Source organism: Malaclemys terrapin, chromosome 4 (assembly GCF_027887155.1).
Source record: "Malaclemys terrapin pileata isolate rMalTer1 chromosome 4, rMalTer1.hap1, whole genome shotgun sequence".
NCBI lineage: Eukaryota > Metazoa > Chordata > Testudines > Emydidae > Malaclemys > Malaclemys terrapin.
Genome location: NC_071508.1, coordinates 146,710,683 through 146,727,460, shown reverse-complemented (window position 1 = coordinate 146,727,460; position 16,778 = coordinate 146,710,683). Strand labels below are relative to the sequence as shown.

The 16,778-nt window shown below is 50.1% G+C and overlaps 1 protein-coding gene across 11 annotated transcripts in view; it reads right to left on the bottom strand.

The window, feature by feature from the left end:
• TRIM9 (tripartite motif containing 9) overlaps nt 1–16,778 on the bottom strand; it is a 135,143-nt gene that overhangs the window by 63,651 nt on the left and 54,714 nt on the right. For 6 of the 11 annotated variants that reach the window (XM_054028017.1, XM_054028020.1, XM_054028023.1 and 3 more), the window contains exon 2: nt 2,802–2,897. In XM_054028017.1, coding sequence (XP_053883992.1) covers nt 2,802–2,897 — 96 coding nt within the window. Of the gene's footprint in view, nt 1–2,762; nt 2,898–16,778 lie in introns of all 11 variants that reach the window. The other 5 variants (XM_054028014.1, XM_054028022.1, XM_054028015.1 and 2 more) reach the window with 1 other exon arrangement.

Genomic DNA, 16,778 nt, shown 5'->3' with positions numbered 1-16,778 from the left:
GGTGTGTGGGATGAGGGAACTGGGAGTGGGGGGAGCCTGAAAGGGCTGCGAGGGGTTGTCTTGGGGAGGGATAACAGTCAGGAGGCTGGGATGTGTTTGGGAGGTTAGATTAGATGATAGGGGCAAATATAGAAGGAACTGGAATAGCAGAAACCAGGTGGAATTTACTGAGGACGAATATATTTGTCCCAGCGTTTTAAGAATTAAACAACTTTTAGTTCTTCCTGCCTCCATCCCATGAAAGAGTTACTTTGTGCTATACACTAAACCTTAACTGGACTAACGATGGCTAATAGCTCCAGACCCCTCTGATTGCTCTATATCTTGCAGTGTTTATTCAGATCCCAATCCTGCAAGGCCCTACTCAGGGATGTAATTTTACTCACGCGATCAGGCCCATCGAAGGTAATGGGACTAGTGGCATGAATAAGAAACACTTCGAGAGTAAGGGTGACAGGAGCAAGGAGATAATATGGGATTGGGAAGGCATGAATAGCCACCTGCGAACTTCTCTGAGCCCACTAAGAGCTGGAGGGCAGGCTACGTGGAAGGTAAGCTCCTTTAAGTAATTAATCATACACATCTATGCAGTGCTGTAAACGTGCTTTACTGCCTCAGGGCTAATGTGCCTCATCCCCAAAAGATTTCAGTTTTGATCTGCACGTTATCAATGTTATGCTAATTTGGGCCTTTAATAATGCCTTTATTCTAAAGAGTTCACTGAGCTGTGGGAATTTTTATTCGTTTGGGGGTGTTAGTTGGGACAGGGAAATCCTCTGATGTTTTGGGGCTATTATGTTCATTTGGTCATTTCATGTGGTTGCGAACCTTGATTTCGGGGGTTATCAAACCAAACAGTTACTGCACACGACACTGAGCTGTACCTCTGTACCCGGCGAAGGCACAATCTGGTCCCTACATCCAGCAGAGTTCTCTCAAAAGGCTGCGTAAAATGGGGCCAAGTTGTTAGCAATTGGCCCAGCCTATAACATGAAATCTTGTCAATAACGCATTGGTTTTAATCAATCACAAGTATCAGTGCAGTGCTATGGTGACAGTTTCGGGTCATCAGGTCAGAGGTTCCAGTTTACCTTTTGCAGGGTCTGAGTCTTGCTCAGGTGAGACATCTCACTAAATTCAACGGGCTAGGTTATCATTCTTGTTATGGATTATGTATATTGCTGTAGCAGCCAGGAGCCCCAGTCCTGGACCAAGACTCCATTGTGCTAGGAGCTGTACAAACACAGAACAAAAAGATGGCCCCTGCCCCAGAAAGTAGCCCTGTAATCTTCACTGGGAGTGCTCATGTGCTTAGAGTTGAGGACATGTTGTTTAAGTGCTTCGCTTAGCTGGGGCGTCCTAGACTCTGCCACTCACACTGAATATGACCTATCTGGCTGCTTGTAATGAGGTACACTACTCAGTGTGACTAAGTGTGGCTGAATCGGGCCCTGACTGAGTAAGGGCTGGAGGATCAAGATCATAATGGGGAGGAACACGGCTAATTCCGTAATTGCCTGAATGAAGTAAGTTCCTGGAAATCTAGGCTTTGGAACTCTCAAGTGCTTCCATCCACACTGCTCCCCCAGAGATAGGTTCACATCAGCCATGTACAAACAGGGGCAGGAAATCCTGCTGGAAATGGCATCTGAACTAAACCCACCACGCTGGGAGGAAGGAGCTGCGCACAGGGGAAGGCTGCACTTTGGCTGAGAGGGGGCAGGGAAGTGGGTCTTTGAATTTGGCAGCAGCAGAGACTGATTGATGGATCAGCCGCTGGTGCCTTGGGAAAGACAGAAAGTGGGTCACCGTTCTGGAGACCTGAATGAACATTAAAACATGCCACAGAGAGCAGCCCTTTACTCTGTCAGATTCTAAGCCACTTCTGCCTGAAGGTTTGTTAAACATTAACCTCGAAAGCGTGTTTTACTGCGGTGCCACGCTCACTGCACTCATGTGCAAGGCTTCGGTTAGGAATCCACATTCATGCCGTCCCCAAATCTCGAGGGACAGGGCAGCTGGCACTAAGCCTCCACTGAAGAAACATATGCAGCTCGCCCTCCAACTGGGGATCAGAAACGGCCAGACGGTAGCCTGCGTCCTGCCCAGGAAGGGCTGGATTCTGACACCGCTCTCCCACTGAATCGCACTTTGCTGTGTGGAAGATCCTGTTGATTTCAGTGGAGTAAGGTACTGCTCAGTGTGAAGCCCCAAATGGCCTGATTTTACACACACAACAGCGTGACTCCAGTATTCCCAAAGAATAGCTAACGCGTTGAAGCAAAACACCTTCAAACAAACTCCCTTACAAATCAGAGCAGCATGTTTAAGCTCCCACATTCTGTGGGTGGGGATAGGAAGAGGAGCCTTTTACATTGCTTCTCCTACAACTGGTTCACTGACAGCCCTGCTGATTGCCAGATTGCAAGTTGGAAGCAGACCTGGTATCTGCTGCCGGAGATCCATATTCCTTTGTCAAAGCCAGGACAGGCTGAGAGTCAGGGTTGCTCTGTGGGCAAGGAGGTGGAAGACTGGCTGTGATAATTGTCTAGTAGCAGCTGCTCCTTGCAGATACACAAGGAAGCATTAATGACAATCCCAGAGAGAAGGGAGCGAGTGGAGCTAGCCCAGCAGTGCAGGAGTCTGGGGGAGAGATGCAAAGGGGTCCCTTGGTGTGGGGCCAGCTGTGTGTGTGGTAGGGAGGGCACCAAGCAAAGACAAGACATGGAGGTGATGCATGAAGTCACAAATGGCGTATTAACCTGTTGGGGGTTTGTTTCTCTAGCGGGTTGGTATGGTACCTGGATTTGCTGAACCATGTTTCGTAGCTGCACCAGGAACTCTTTGGCTTCCTTGGCTCTGTCTGACAACCCATTCAGTGCCTGGGAGAGCTGGCTCTGCATGCAGAAAGAAATACAAAGCAGGTTAGCAATAAACAGAGCATACAGGAGCAGGTGGTTAGGGGATGGCATTCATTCACATCAAGGATCCTGTATTCTGGCCTCAGACCTTAAGTGGAGGAAGCATTGCCTAGTGATTGGCCTGGAGTTCAGGGTCCAAGCCCAGACCCCCTTCAGCTGAGTGATCTTGGGCAATTCACTGGAGTTAGCCCTGCATTTCAGTTTCCCCAAATGTAAACAGTGAGAAGAAGGATGGTCCAGTGGTTAGGATACTACCATGGGGCTTGGGAGCCTTGGATTCAGCTCCCCTCGAGACTTTCCTGTGTGACCCAGTCACTTAGGGCTCGTCTACAAAAATATTTAGTTTGCGGCAAACTAGGGTGTGAATCTAGCCCACCGCGCACTACGTGTCCATGTGCACCCTGCTGGTGCGCACTAACAGCTTGTTAGTGTGCTTTAATCTACTGTTTCACCGCGGGGCAGATCAAAGATGAATGGGTAGGTGTGGCGAGCCCCCTTTAGTTGAACAATAATTTGTATAATAAATAGACACAAAGGCTGAAAGTTTCAAACTCAGGTGCCTAAAGCCAGGCGACTAAATCCACATTCAGGCACCTTCGTAAGCGGGCTGAGTTTTATGAGATGAGCACTATCCGTCCCATTGTGCTCGGCACCTTTTAGATTATCTAAATCCTCATGATAGTTTATCAGCCTGGTACCGAAAATGGAACAAATTAGTGGCACTCCTGGCTCAAAAGGTGACTTTTTTGCATGTCAAAGTGAATCTCTTTTAAACTACCTCGCAGTGGTATCTACGTCCCCAGGGCAGATAATGACACCTAACTGCATTGGTATTTTGATTTTCCTAGATTATTTAGAGAGCCCCCCCCAAAGATGAGCAGCTTCAATTAGAGCTATTCAGAAAACTTTCGACTGAACAGTTTCCCATAAGAAAATGCTATTTTCCCCAAATTGAAATGTTTTTGCAGGAATGTGGCGATTTTGATGAAATTTTTGATGAAAACATTTAAAAATTATTTGAAATTGAAATGGACTTTCTCATTTCATGTTGATTACTAAATATAGTATAGTTTAGTATAGTATCACATCACTTCACTTCACGACTCCTTTTCCACAAGGTTGGAGGTGCCCACGATTCTTTGCCACTCCTTCCGGTCCATGGCATGGGATTCTAGGTCGTGAAATTCCAGTCCCATTCTCTTCAAATTTGTCTAGACAGAGCCTTTCCATCGTATCCTCAGTCTTCCAAGTCCTTTCTTGCTGTCCTCTTCTTCCCATGCTTTCTCTGATGGTCATTCTGCTCCCATTTTTATCACACGTCCTGCCAACCTCAAATGTACACTCCCCAGCCTATCCACCATTAAGAGTCCCAAGTTCATCTTCCCCCTAATTCCTTCTACACGCACTGTGACTATCCTCCTCTTGCCTGCCATTAATTAATTAATTATAATTAATTATTATATTAATGTTTTGACATTATCGAAACAAAACCTTTCAATAAGGTTGTTTCAATGTTTCTGAATCAATTATTTTTGGAACGTCAGTCCTGTGAGAAATTTTGAAATTGGAACTTTTCACCCTGATTCAGGGGGAAAACAAGTTTCAAAAGGTTGGAATTTCCCACGAGCTGGAAATTCCATTTTGCAACCAGCTCCACTCAGAATCTTTATATATTTATCCTCACAACACCCCTGAGAGGCAGGGTAGTGGTATTACACCCATTTGACAGAGGGACACTGAAGCACAGAGAGATTAAGCCCAAGTCATACAGAAAATCTGTGGTGCAGCAAGGAACTGAACATAGCTCGCTTGGGTCCCTGGTTGACACCCTGTCCCTTTCAACACTAAGGTCACTTACAATGCAGCAACCTCCCACCTGGTGTACTCCAGCAGGGCCTGATAGAGCTGAGTAGCAAAACACAATACTGCTGCTACTACTAAATACTTGGCAGTTTTCATTTTCAAAGGGCTTTCCAAACATTAACTAAGGGATCCTCCCATCTTGTTTAATATCTTTATTAATGATCTGGAGGATGGTGTGGACTGCACTCTCAGCAAGTTTGCAGATGACACTAAACTAGGAGGCGTGGTAGATACACTAGAGGGTAGGGATCGGATACAGAGGGACCTAGACAAATTAGAGGATTGGGCCAAAAAAAACCTGATGAGGTTCAACAAGGACAAGTGCAGAGTCCTGCACTTAGGATGGAAGAATCCCATGCACTGCTACAGACTAGGGACCGAATGGCTAGGTAGCAGTTCTGCAGAAAAGGATCTAGGGGTCACAGTGGACAAGAAGCTGGATATGAGTCAACAGTGTGCTCTTGTTGCCAAGAAGGCTAACGGCATTTTGGGCTGTATAAGTAGGGGCATTGCCAGCAGATCGAGGAATGTGATCGTTCCCCTTTATTCAACATTGGTGAGGCCTCATCTGGAATACTGTGTCCAGTTTTGGTCCCCACACTACAAGAAGGATGTGGAAAAATTGGAAAGAGTCCAGCAGAGGGCAACAAAAATGATTAGGGGTCTGGAGCACATGACTTATGAGGAGAGGCTGAGGGAACTGGGATTGTTTAGTCTCCAGAAGAGAAGAATGAGGGGGGATTTGATAGCAGCCTTCAACTACCTGAAGGGGGGTTCCAAAGAGGATGGAGCTCGGCTGTTCTCAGTGGTGGCAGATGACAGAACAAGGAGCAATGGTCTCAAGTTGCAGTGGGGGAGGTCCAGGTTGGATATCAGGAAAAACTATTTTACTAGGTGGGTGGTGAAACACTGGAATGCGTTACCTAGGGAGGTGGTGGAGTCTCCTTCCTTGGAGGTTTTTAAGGCCCGGCTTGACAAAGCCCTGGCTGGGATGATTTAGCTGGGAATTGGTCCTGCTTTGAGCAGGGGGTTGGACTAGATGACCTCTTGAGGTCCCTTCCAACTCTGATATTCTATGATTCTATGATTCCATGATCTCCCCCGTGATTTTGATAAGTGTTATTATCGCTATATCTGGGCAACTAATCCACAGCAAACGACCTACTCAAAGGACTTAGCCTCTTTTGTCGGTTGCAAATTGTCAACAAACACACTGTAATTTTTTGTTTGAAACACACACTGGTGGAACAATTCCTGCAAACAGTGCTTGAGAGCAATTTCCTGCAAGTTTCACGTTATTTAATCTAGAGGGATTCTGACTGGACGCAGAGGTGACATGCTATGTTTCTGTTCACGGATTGATGGGCACAGCTCTTTGAATTAGGTCTCCAGTGCGAATTCCCATGATTACAAATGCAACAGTCGCTTTCTGGAATACACCATGACGTTGGCAACAACGCTGCTCTTTCTATGAACATCCCTGCGGGTGAAGGTATTTACTAGAATGCTTGTGGAAAGTGACTGCCAAACACAGCCAATGAAAATTCATTTCGACATTGTGACGAAGTGGGAATGTTCTTAATGTTTTCTCTGAATGCTGTGTGGGTGCCTCAGTTTCCCCTATGCATTTCTTAAGTATCTAGGTGGTGGGATAAGGGTGTGATTGTTGCAGACACCTTGTCTCCTAGCAACTGATGGCCGGGTCCCTCCCCTGCGAGGTGCCAACTGAAGGTGTTGGAGAACAAAGAGATCCGGTGGCCTCCTTGCCCAGGAGAGAGACAAAGGCCAGAGGAGGGGCTGGAGGGAGTCAGTTTGGAGCTGGCTGGGGAAACGGAGGGAGGCCCAGAACTGGGGTCTGGGCTCCCCACCCCGCAAGATAGACCTGACTGAGAGGTCCTGTTTTCTGTATCTACAAGCTCTGGTTTGACTGTGTTTCTGTCGTCTAATAAATCTTCTGTTTTACTGGCTGTCTGAGAGTCATGGTGAATCGCAGGAAGTGGGGGTGCAGGGCCCTGACTCAAATATCTCAACCTATATTTGCAGAAATTCTATTGTCATATCAACCCATCTCTAATCACTTCCATCCAACCCCTGGGATAACGAGGCAGAGCGGCCCGGAGTGGGATCAGTGTCTGAGTTGGAATTAGAAGTCAGTCCTGGGTTCAGACAGCTACACCAGGACTCATGTTCAATGGAAACAACCCCATCCATGGCACTATTCTCCAAAGTGCACTTTGGGTGCACCTCTGAAGACACCACACTGACTCTGGTAGCTGTGGGGTGCTCCCCACCCTTGAAAATCAGGCCAGACGTGTCTCAAGACAGGCACTCAAAATCAGCAGCCTCCTTTGAAAATGATTTCAGGCCTGGGATAGGTAGTTGAGCCCCAGATTTCAGCACTCCTTCCCCCCACCCATAGTTCCGGGGGCCCCGTTTGGGGGCTTTTGCGGTGGGCTTGTCTCCAAAAGTTTTGCAAAATGTAATTGGCAGAAAAACGATTTCAGTGGTAAAACATATTTCTCTGTCATGTTATGGAAGTGCCTAGAAGCTCCAACTCAGGCCCCACCATGCAGGGTGCTGTACTACGGTGGCCAACTTTCTCGTCTGTGAAAATTGGACACTGAGCGCCAGAACCTCCCCGGCCATCTCTGCTCCACCTCTTTCCCTTGAGGCCCTGCTCCTCTTCCCCCCATTGCTTGCTGCTTTCTCCACCACCCTCCCCCTGCCAGCTGAGCAGGGCTCTAGGGGTGACTGGTGCTGGAGCAGGACATCGGAGAGAGAGCTGGGCTCTGAGTGTGTGTGTGGGGGTGACGGGAGCAGGGTGGGGCAGGGAGATCCACGCTCAGGGGGTGAACGTGGGTGACATGGGCGGGGCGGGGGAGCTGCGCTCCAGGGGTGGGTGGGTGGGGCAGGATGGGGGAGGTGGAGCCGTGCTCAGGGCAGGACGGGGGAGCCGACCACACCTCTCTCTGCCAGAGCCGTTGCCGAGTGCTCCTCCAGGCTCCAGCAGTGGAGGCCAGTTACTGCAGATAACCAGACTGTTAAATGTCCAGTCAGCAGTGCTGACCGGACACTACCAGGTTCCCTTTTCGACTGGACTTTCTGGTCGAAACCAGGACACCTGGCAACCCTATGCTGTACGTGCATACGTGTACAGTCCCAATCTCCAGCGCCAAGAGTTTACAGTCTGAACAGACCAGGGGAGACATGGTGGAGGGACTTGCCCAGGGTCTCCCAGCAAGCCAGTGGCAGAGCTGGGAGCAGAGCCCAGGTCTCTAGAATCCCAGTTCCAAGCTGCAACTATTGTCCCACCTTATTAACATGAAAGTCTAATACCACCCCCCCCACACACGCTCTAGAAGTCCCAACCTTCTGACAAGTGGAGCCGTTTTAAAGGGGTTGACTGCACAGCAGGTGTGCGATGAGTCTGCTCCTTCCTCCCTTTTAGCCCTCATTACAGCAAAGTTTCATTTGTCAGCGTGGCTGGAGGTCTGCAGCTTGATTACTGGCAAGGCGGGCTCTCAGCAAAATGGAGCTCCGGCTGCAAAACTGCTCACTCCCGTGACTACATCCTTGCAATCGATCGCTCCTGCATTATGCAAACAGGGTGCTGACAAGATGATGCACAGCAAGGCTGATGCCGGTGCATCATCTGCATAGGCAATGCTGCTGAATGGAAGCAAATGAGGAATTATACCAGGGAATTATAGGCAAATGGACAGCAGCAGAGCAGAGGGAACCGTAAGGCATAGGAAATCCATTGGCTGTAGCTTTTTTTCCTTTCTCAGGCTCCAACAACTGTCTCTGTTTATCTAATTCAGTGATTCCTCAGAGATCTGCAGAGCCGGGGCTGGAGGTGGGAGGCTGGGCAGGGGGCCGTCTTGTATTTGTGGAGATTGAGCTGGAAGGCAGTAAAAACTCCGGGAACCACATTTTGTTACAAAAAAGTAGCTGTACAAATCGGTCCCAGTAGTTCTGTTTACATTTGCTCCTAGCAGCTTCTCCCCTTGCGCAGAAAGGCAGCCCAGAGGTTATTGCTTGTTGCTTTAGTTTTACAACACACTTAATTCTTGCCTTTGAACCGTAATGGAGATTTTCTGCATCCAGGCTCCACATCGTCTGTCCCCCCACCCCCGGTTAAACCATGAGCAGGCCGCTGGAGCCAGGGAGATGGAATGCCTTTCTCTCCACCACAATGCATTAGCCTGTGCTCGCCACATATGGCATGTATAAGAGGGCAGAGGTACAATTCAAACAGCTGCCTCTTGAATTTTTGGACAGGAATGAGTCAAGTTTCTTTGCTGTTTACTTTGCAATTCACTGCAAGTAATTTGCTGGCACTTTTTAGGTTTGTGTTCTTTTTTGTGTGTGGCAGTCCCTCAAGATGCAATCGAGATGCAAAGGCAAATGCAGCAGCTACTGAGTCAGTAGGTACGTCTATACTTACCTCCGGGTCCGGCGGTAAGCAATCGATCTTCTGGGATCGATTTATCGCCTCTTGTCTAGACGCGATAAATCGATCCCGGAAGTGCTCGCCGTCGACATCGGTACTCCTGCTCGGCGAGAGGAGTACGCGAAGTCGACGGGGGAGCCTGCCTGCTGCGTTTGGACCCACGGTAAGTTCGAACTAAGATAGTTCGACTTCAGCTACGTGAATAACGTAGCTGAAGTTGCATATCTTAGTTCAAAGTGGGGGGTTAGTGTGGACCAGCCCAGTGACACACTCAAGCTGTCCTCTGCATGCCGCCTGTTCTGTGTGCCGCCAATTTCAGCCCCCTGTGCTTCTGCACTACGCTCTTGCAGGCTTCTCTCCATTGGTCCTGATTTCAAGACACTATTTTTCCACCTTGGCGTCTTACTCCAAATCTCTGCTCACCACAGGCAGGCAAGGAAACAGGATGAAGAGCTATTGACTGACAGCGCAGGAAGGGACACGAGGTCATAGCGTGCGGTGCCTGGCAACATTGTGCGAGGCTAAAATTAAAAAAAAAAAAAAATTGTCTCAAAGAGATTAGATGAGTGGCAACAGTTTAATGGCCCGGAAAATAACCTTACTGCTGCTTTCACAGGAAGCTTTAATACAACCGCCATGATTTCTGCATTTCCTATATAATTTATTGTGGCAGAGTCATTAGGACGTGGAGCTAATTGGTAAAGGCGTCTCTAATAAAAACAGCCTCGCTCAGTCAGCCCCGCACCCCTCCCCCAACTGCATCACCAGACACAAAATACATGGGAGAAAAGGATGCTGCTCTCTGAGACCCATTTCCCAGAGAGCAGCAGGGCCTGATTTGGATCTCCCTTACACTGGTGTAAATCAGGAGAGCGCAGTGGAGAAACACGGGTGCAAAAGAGGGGTGGGATCAGAATCGGGCCCTACAGAGTTGACCCCTGGCTAGATCAGTGTAACTGGGCTAGCACCGTGGTGGGCCAAATTCTTTGCTGGTGTGAACTGGTGCCGCGCCATGGAAGGCCCGGATGAGAGAATGTGACCCACTAGTGTTTAGTATCTGGGTCTGAGGAATTCCATCATTCGATTACTGTGGAGAAAGGCCTTTACTTAGCTATGCAATAACGACCCATTCTGAGGAGCAGACCCTGGCAAGATGAGATAAGGACCATGGGGGTTGGCGGGGGAGGGTTGTCCCTGCATTGGCTCCCTCTGCATCCATATAAAATCTATGCTTCTCATCCTCACCCAAGCTGCAGGCCTTTGACACAGCTTCCATCTCCTCCTGTTCCTCTCTCTCCAAATCACTCTCTATGGCCCAGATTCTGATGTCGGCTAGATAGGATCAAAACTGGATTTAACCCCTCCAGGTCAATGCCATTACCCTGGGTTTACACTGGTATCGAAGAGACCAGAATGAGACCCCTTTGTCTGCTCTCCCACGTACTGTACAGCTTCGTTGCCTTCTTTCACCCGTTCCAAGTGCAAGGGACTGCTCACCTACTCAGAACCTTTAGTGTGCTCCTTCAGATCCCGCCTTAAAAACCCTTCTGGTGGAGCCAATCTCTTCCCGCACTGCCCCACACCTGTGCTCAGGTGGAAATGGCTGCCCAGGCTGGTCAGCAGCAGAGAATCAGGCCCAATGCTTCCATGGGGTTACAGCGTTACCTGGCTAGTGAAGACCTAGAGCAGGGGTGGCCAACCTGAGCCTGCGAAGGAGCCAGAATTTACCAATGTACATTGCCAAAGAGCCACAGGAATACGTCAGCAGCCTCCCACCGGCACCCCCGCCGATCAGCACCTCCCACTCCCTCCCCGCACCTCCCGATCAGCTGTTTCATGGAGTGCAGGAGGCTCTGGAGGGGAGGGGGAGGAGTGAGGGCACTGCAGGCTCGGGGGGCGGGGGGGGGGGGGCGGGAAGGGGTGGAGTGGCGGCAGGGCCTGTGGCAGACCCAGGAGCTGAGCAGTGAGCACCCCCCAGCACATTGGAAAGTTGTCACCTGTAGCTCCAGCCCTGGAGTTGGTGCCTGTACAAGGAGCCGCATATTAACTTCTGAAGAGCCGCATGCGGCTCCGGAGCCACAGGTTGGCCACCCCTGACTTAGATGGACGATTTAACTTTATAATTAAAGTCAAGTATTTCTTGGCTGCTCTGGCGTGGCATCGCTCCCAACACTGCTCAGAAGGACTGGGCCTTCAAGGTGAACTGCAAAGCAAAAATCACAGTGCTTGTGCTTTTCACTGCTCCTTCATAAGGCCAGTGGTATGTTAGAAGCATGGTCCTGTTTTTTTCTCATAAGAATATCAGGGCCTGACGGCCCTCTTTTCCTTGGAGGATTTTGGCATGTTTGGGTGACTGGGAGCCAGCTGAAACCTGAGACTGAGAAACGGGCTATTGGATCAATGCAGTACATCTTTGCCCCCTCGCTTGGGAGCCAGGAGAGGCGCAGCTCAGGTGCCAGCATCATGTCACATTCCCAGTCATAGAATCATAGACTATCAGGGTTGGAAGGGACCTCAGGAGGTATCTAGTCCAACCCCCTGCTCAAAGCAGGACCAATTCCCAACTAAATCATCCCAGCCAGGGCTTTGTCAAGCCAGGCCTTAAAAACCTCTAAGGAAGGAGATTCCACCACCTCCCTAGGTAACCCATTCCAGTGCTTCATCACCCTCCTAGTGAAATAGTGTTTCCTATTATCCAATCTAGACCTTCCCCATTGCAACTTGAGACCATTACTTCTTGTTCTGTCATCTGCCATCACTGAGAACAGTCTAGATCCATCCTCTTTGGAACCCCCTTTCAGGTAGTTGAGAGCAGCTATCAAATCCCCCCTCATTCTTCTCTTCTGCAGACTAAACAATCCCAGTACTCTCCACCTCTCCTCGTAAGTCATGTGCCCCATCTCCTTAATCATGTTTGTTGCCCTCCGCTGGACTCTTCCCAATTTTTCCACATCCTTCTTGTAGTGTGGGGCCCAAAACTGGACACAATACTCCAGATGAGGCCTCACCAATGCCAAATAGAAGGGAATGATCACATCCCTCGATCTGCTGGCAATGCCCCTACTTATACAGTCCAAAATGCCGTTAACCTTCTTGGCAATAAGGGCACACTGTCCACTCATATCCAGCTTCTCGTCCACTGTAACCCCTAGGTCCTTTTCTGCAGAACTGCTGCCTAGCCATTCAGTCTCCAGCCTGTAGCGGTGCATGGGATTCTTCTGTCCTAAGTGCAGGACTCTGCACTTGTCTTTGTTGAACCTCATCAGATTTCTTTTGGCCCAATCCTCTAATTTGTCTAGGTCCCTCTGTATCCTATCCCTACCCTCCAGTGTATCTACCCAGGAGTGCTGCCAGCTTTTTTGCTGCCCTAGGCGGTGGAACGTCCCCGAAATGCTGCCCCCAACAGAGGCGGCGGAAGGTCCCACCCCAGAAATGCCGCCCTGACAGATGCAGTGGAAGGTCCTTCCCCCGAAATACTGCCGACAACCGGGGCGGCCGAAGATCCGGCCACCGCAGTCGCCGTCCCCCAAATGTTAGCGCCCTAGGCGATCGCCTATGTCACCTAATGTCTTGCGCCGGCCCTGTATCACCACTCCTCCCAGTTTAGTGTCATCTGCAAACTTGCTGAGGGTGCAGTCCACGCCATCCTCCAGATCATTACTGAAGATATTGAACAAAACCGGCCCCAGTCCTCAAAGGGGTTGCCAAGTTTCTCCAGGAGAAAAGGAAACTCCGTGTAGTTCTACATGGACAGCACTGAGTCCAGTAGGAGCTCTGGACTGGTGTCGTGTTTATTGTTGCTACTATTATTCCTTCTCCTTCTAATGTTGAAAACAAGCCGGGAGGAAATCAGATACAAAATGTCTTTATGCACCGCACAGTAGCAGCCTAGGAAATAAACCGACTGTTCCGTTTGCTTTGCTGTTCACCTGTAACGGTCCAGATCCTTTGCCACTGCAGTGACTTTCACCCAGTCACAAAGCCTTGTCTTCAGCACCGTGATCTTACTTCCATAGTCAGTCCTTACATCAGCGCCGAAATGAAACATGCAGCGGCTTCAGGGTGTCAATACAGGACTTGGCTTTCGCCTCCCGTCAGCACATGGACGTTATTTCAGTGCCAGGTGGTCCCCTTCCCTGCAGGACTCTGCTCTGCCAGCCCCCATCACTCCCTTAGCTTCCAGAGGTGGGCGAGAGTCATTTCCATAATGAAAGCCAAGCCACTTTAACAAAGCGATCTGCACTGCGGAAGCCAGGGGGCTCTGCATCGCCTGGCAATAGCCTGTCTTCGGTCACTTATTCTTCCCACTGTACCCCAGTGTCTTTACACAGCTAGCCCTCCCTGACTGTCAGAAGAAGACGCTAAAGAACCTGCTGACCCACTACTGGGCACCTTCCTCCCACCCAGGCTGTGGTGGTGGGAAAGGACCCAGCCAGTGGCGGGTGCTGTGTCACCCAGTTCAGTGCCCTGTCAGTAGAAGGCTCCCTAGTCCCCAGGGGATGTGTGCGGGGTGGGAGAGGTTGCAGAGGCAATACAGCTTGCTGTAGAGAGACGCGTGGATTGCAGGCAGCCTGAGAGGTGGGACTGGACGCAGGGCATGGCAGCACAGGACGCAAAGCAGAAGCCCACAAGCAGGAGGCGTGGGGACAACCCTACGCATGACGGCAAAAATGTGGCGGGCCTGGACTCTGCATTGAGACTCTGTTCCCTCTATAGCTCCCTCCTGCATTTCCCCAGGGGCTGCTGGGCTGGGGTTTTCATGAAGTCTTGGAGCCTAAGGAATTGGCACCGTTATTTTGAGAGCCCGGGCAAAGCCTCCTCTGTGATCCCTGTCAATGTGCGAGTGCCAGGGCCTGCAGAGCCCAGGGCCCGGACAACTTACAGCACTGGCCTCCAGTCCAAACCCACTGCAAACAGGCCCTCTGCCAGACGCCACAGGGCCCTGGTGGACGCCAGCGCTCTGCAGCGGGGTGGCTTACCATACACGCCCGGCTGTGGCCACACAATCTGAGTGTGCGCCTCCAACCCAGCAGGGTGGAAGGATCAGTTGAGTGAAGATGGCTGAGAGTACAACAGTGGTACTCCAGCAGGGCTGGAGACACGTTCAGCACAAAAACCTCCAGCAGATCTCTGTACAACCCACAACAATTAGCTACCACCGACCTGCATGCTATCCTGGGATACCCAGCTGTGAATGCCCTTTGCACTGCACCCACAAAGACAATGTCTGACTAGTACACCTGCTATCGCAAAGAAACTTACAATGAGACTGTCTAAAAGCGCCAAGTCATCATGTTTGGTCCATTAAGCAATGTTAATTAGTGCTAAATGACAAGGCAGCACCTGTGGAAATGCATGTGGGGGACTTGCATGAATGCGAAATATACTCATTAAGGTTAGTGCAACAACACGGAAAACAATCTGAATTCACCATGACAGGGCACAGAGAAACAATGGCTTACTGGTTTTGTAATGTGCAGCAGTAGCGGTTAATTGGTCTGTCGGGTCTGTAAAGCATAGCCTGTAGGACATTTCCTAAGAACCTCTGCCCTTGGAAGAGACCCTAACTTTACTACAGGCTTTTGCTTCTGAGGATTTAAACAGTCAGGAGCATGAAACAGACACACAGATTTTACATGAGAAAATAACCCAGCAAGCCTATGATAACTATAAAGGGAAGGGTAACAGCTGTCCTGTGTACAGTACTATAAAATCCCTCCTGGCCAGAGACTCCAAAATCCTTTTACTTGTTAAGGGTTAAGAAGCTCAGGTAACCTGGCTGACACCTGACCCAAAGGACCAATAAGGGGACAAGATACTTTCAAATCTTGGTGGGGGGAAGGCTTTTGTTTGTGCTCTTTGTTTTGGTGGTTGTTCGCTCTTGGGACTAAGAGGGACCAGACATCAATCCAGGCTCTCCAAATCTTTCTGAACAAGTCTCTCCTATTTCAAACTTGTAAGTAAACAGCCAGGCAAGGCGTGTTAGTTTTTATCTTTGTTTTCTCAACTTGTAAATGTACCTTTTACTAGAGTGTTTACCTCTGTTTGCTGTAACTTTGAACCTAAGGCTAGAGGGGGGTCCTCTGGGCTCTTTAAGTTTGATTACCCTGTAAAGTTATTTTCCATCCTGATTTTACAGAGATGATTTTTACCTTTTTCTTTAATTAAAAGCCTTCTTTTTCAGAACCTGATTGATTTTTCCTTGTTTTTAGATCCAAGGGGGTTGGATCTTGATCCACCAGGAGTTGGTGGGAGAACGGAGGGGGGATGGTTAATTTCTCCTTGTCTTAAGATCCAAGGGGTTTGGATCTGTATTCACCAGGGAATTGGTGAAGAGTCTCTCAAGGCTACCCAGGGAAGGGAATTAGCACATTGGGAGTGGTGGCAGTGGACCAGATCTAAGCTGGTAGTTAAGCTTAGAAGTTTTCATGCAGGCCCCCACATCTGTACCCTAAAGTTCAGAGTGGGGAAGTAGCCTTGACAAAGCCACACTCATGTGTGTGTATTTAGTGCAGGCGAAAGACACCACCAGCGCTGCAGTGTCCACAGAACAAGGACAGCATGGGTATGAACAGGGCCGGCTCCAGGCACCAGTGAAGGAAGCAGGTGCTTGGGGTGGCCAAGGGAAAGAGGCAGTATGTCCGGGTCTTCGGCGGCGGGTCCCTCAGTCCCTCTCGGAGCAAAGGACCCACTGCCGAATTGCCGGCGAAGAATGAAGCGGTGCGGTACAGCTGCCGCCGCAGTGCCACCGATCGCGGCTTTATCTTCCCCCCCCTTTATCCCCTCCGCTTCGCCGCTTGGGGCGGCAAAAAAGCTGGAGCCGGCCCTGGGTATGACCTGGGGGAGGGTGTTGTGATGGGGTTTGTACCCCAGACTGGCAGAGAATGAGTTTCCTGGTGCCAGACAGCAATTAGCACTCCTGGTTGCACCTGAAGGGCGGACCAGGCCCAGTTTAGGAGTAGGCCCAGCTGTGAGGAGCAGGGAGACTAACAAAGATAGGACTTGGAGGCAGTAGAAGAGAGGCAGGAGGCCATGGGAGAGGGTCAGCCTTGAGGTCCTCTCCTGAGAAGGGAGCTCTGGTAAAGGGTCAGGGAGACAATGGGAAGCTATAGGGGAGGAGCAAGCGCCTGTGGTGAGCCTGGCCAAAACCAAGGTGGAACGTTTCTCTGACAGCTCTGCTCTAGGAGTTATCTGGGGGAAGGTCTCTGGCCTGCGCTATACAGGAGGTCAGGCCAGATGATCACATTGGTCCTGTGTGGCCTATGACAAAGGCCAGACCCCGGTGAGGCAGCCCCGGAGGTTGGGGTTCTGGAGGAAAGAGGCAGGACACACAAATAGCCGTAAGGGAGGCAAACAGCAGCTGGGCCTCCAGGGAGAAAGCCCTGTGAGGTGTCGCTTGGTACAAGTGCTAAGCAGAACTCAGCTGAGCCCGGGAAGGGGCGAAGGATCTGCTGAGAAGTGAGCCCAGGCAGGACTGAGGAAAAGGGCCTAGAGATGGGCCGAGATAGGAGGTGGCCCAGGGAGGAAGCAAGGAGTCTGAG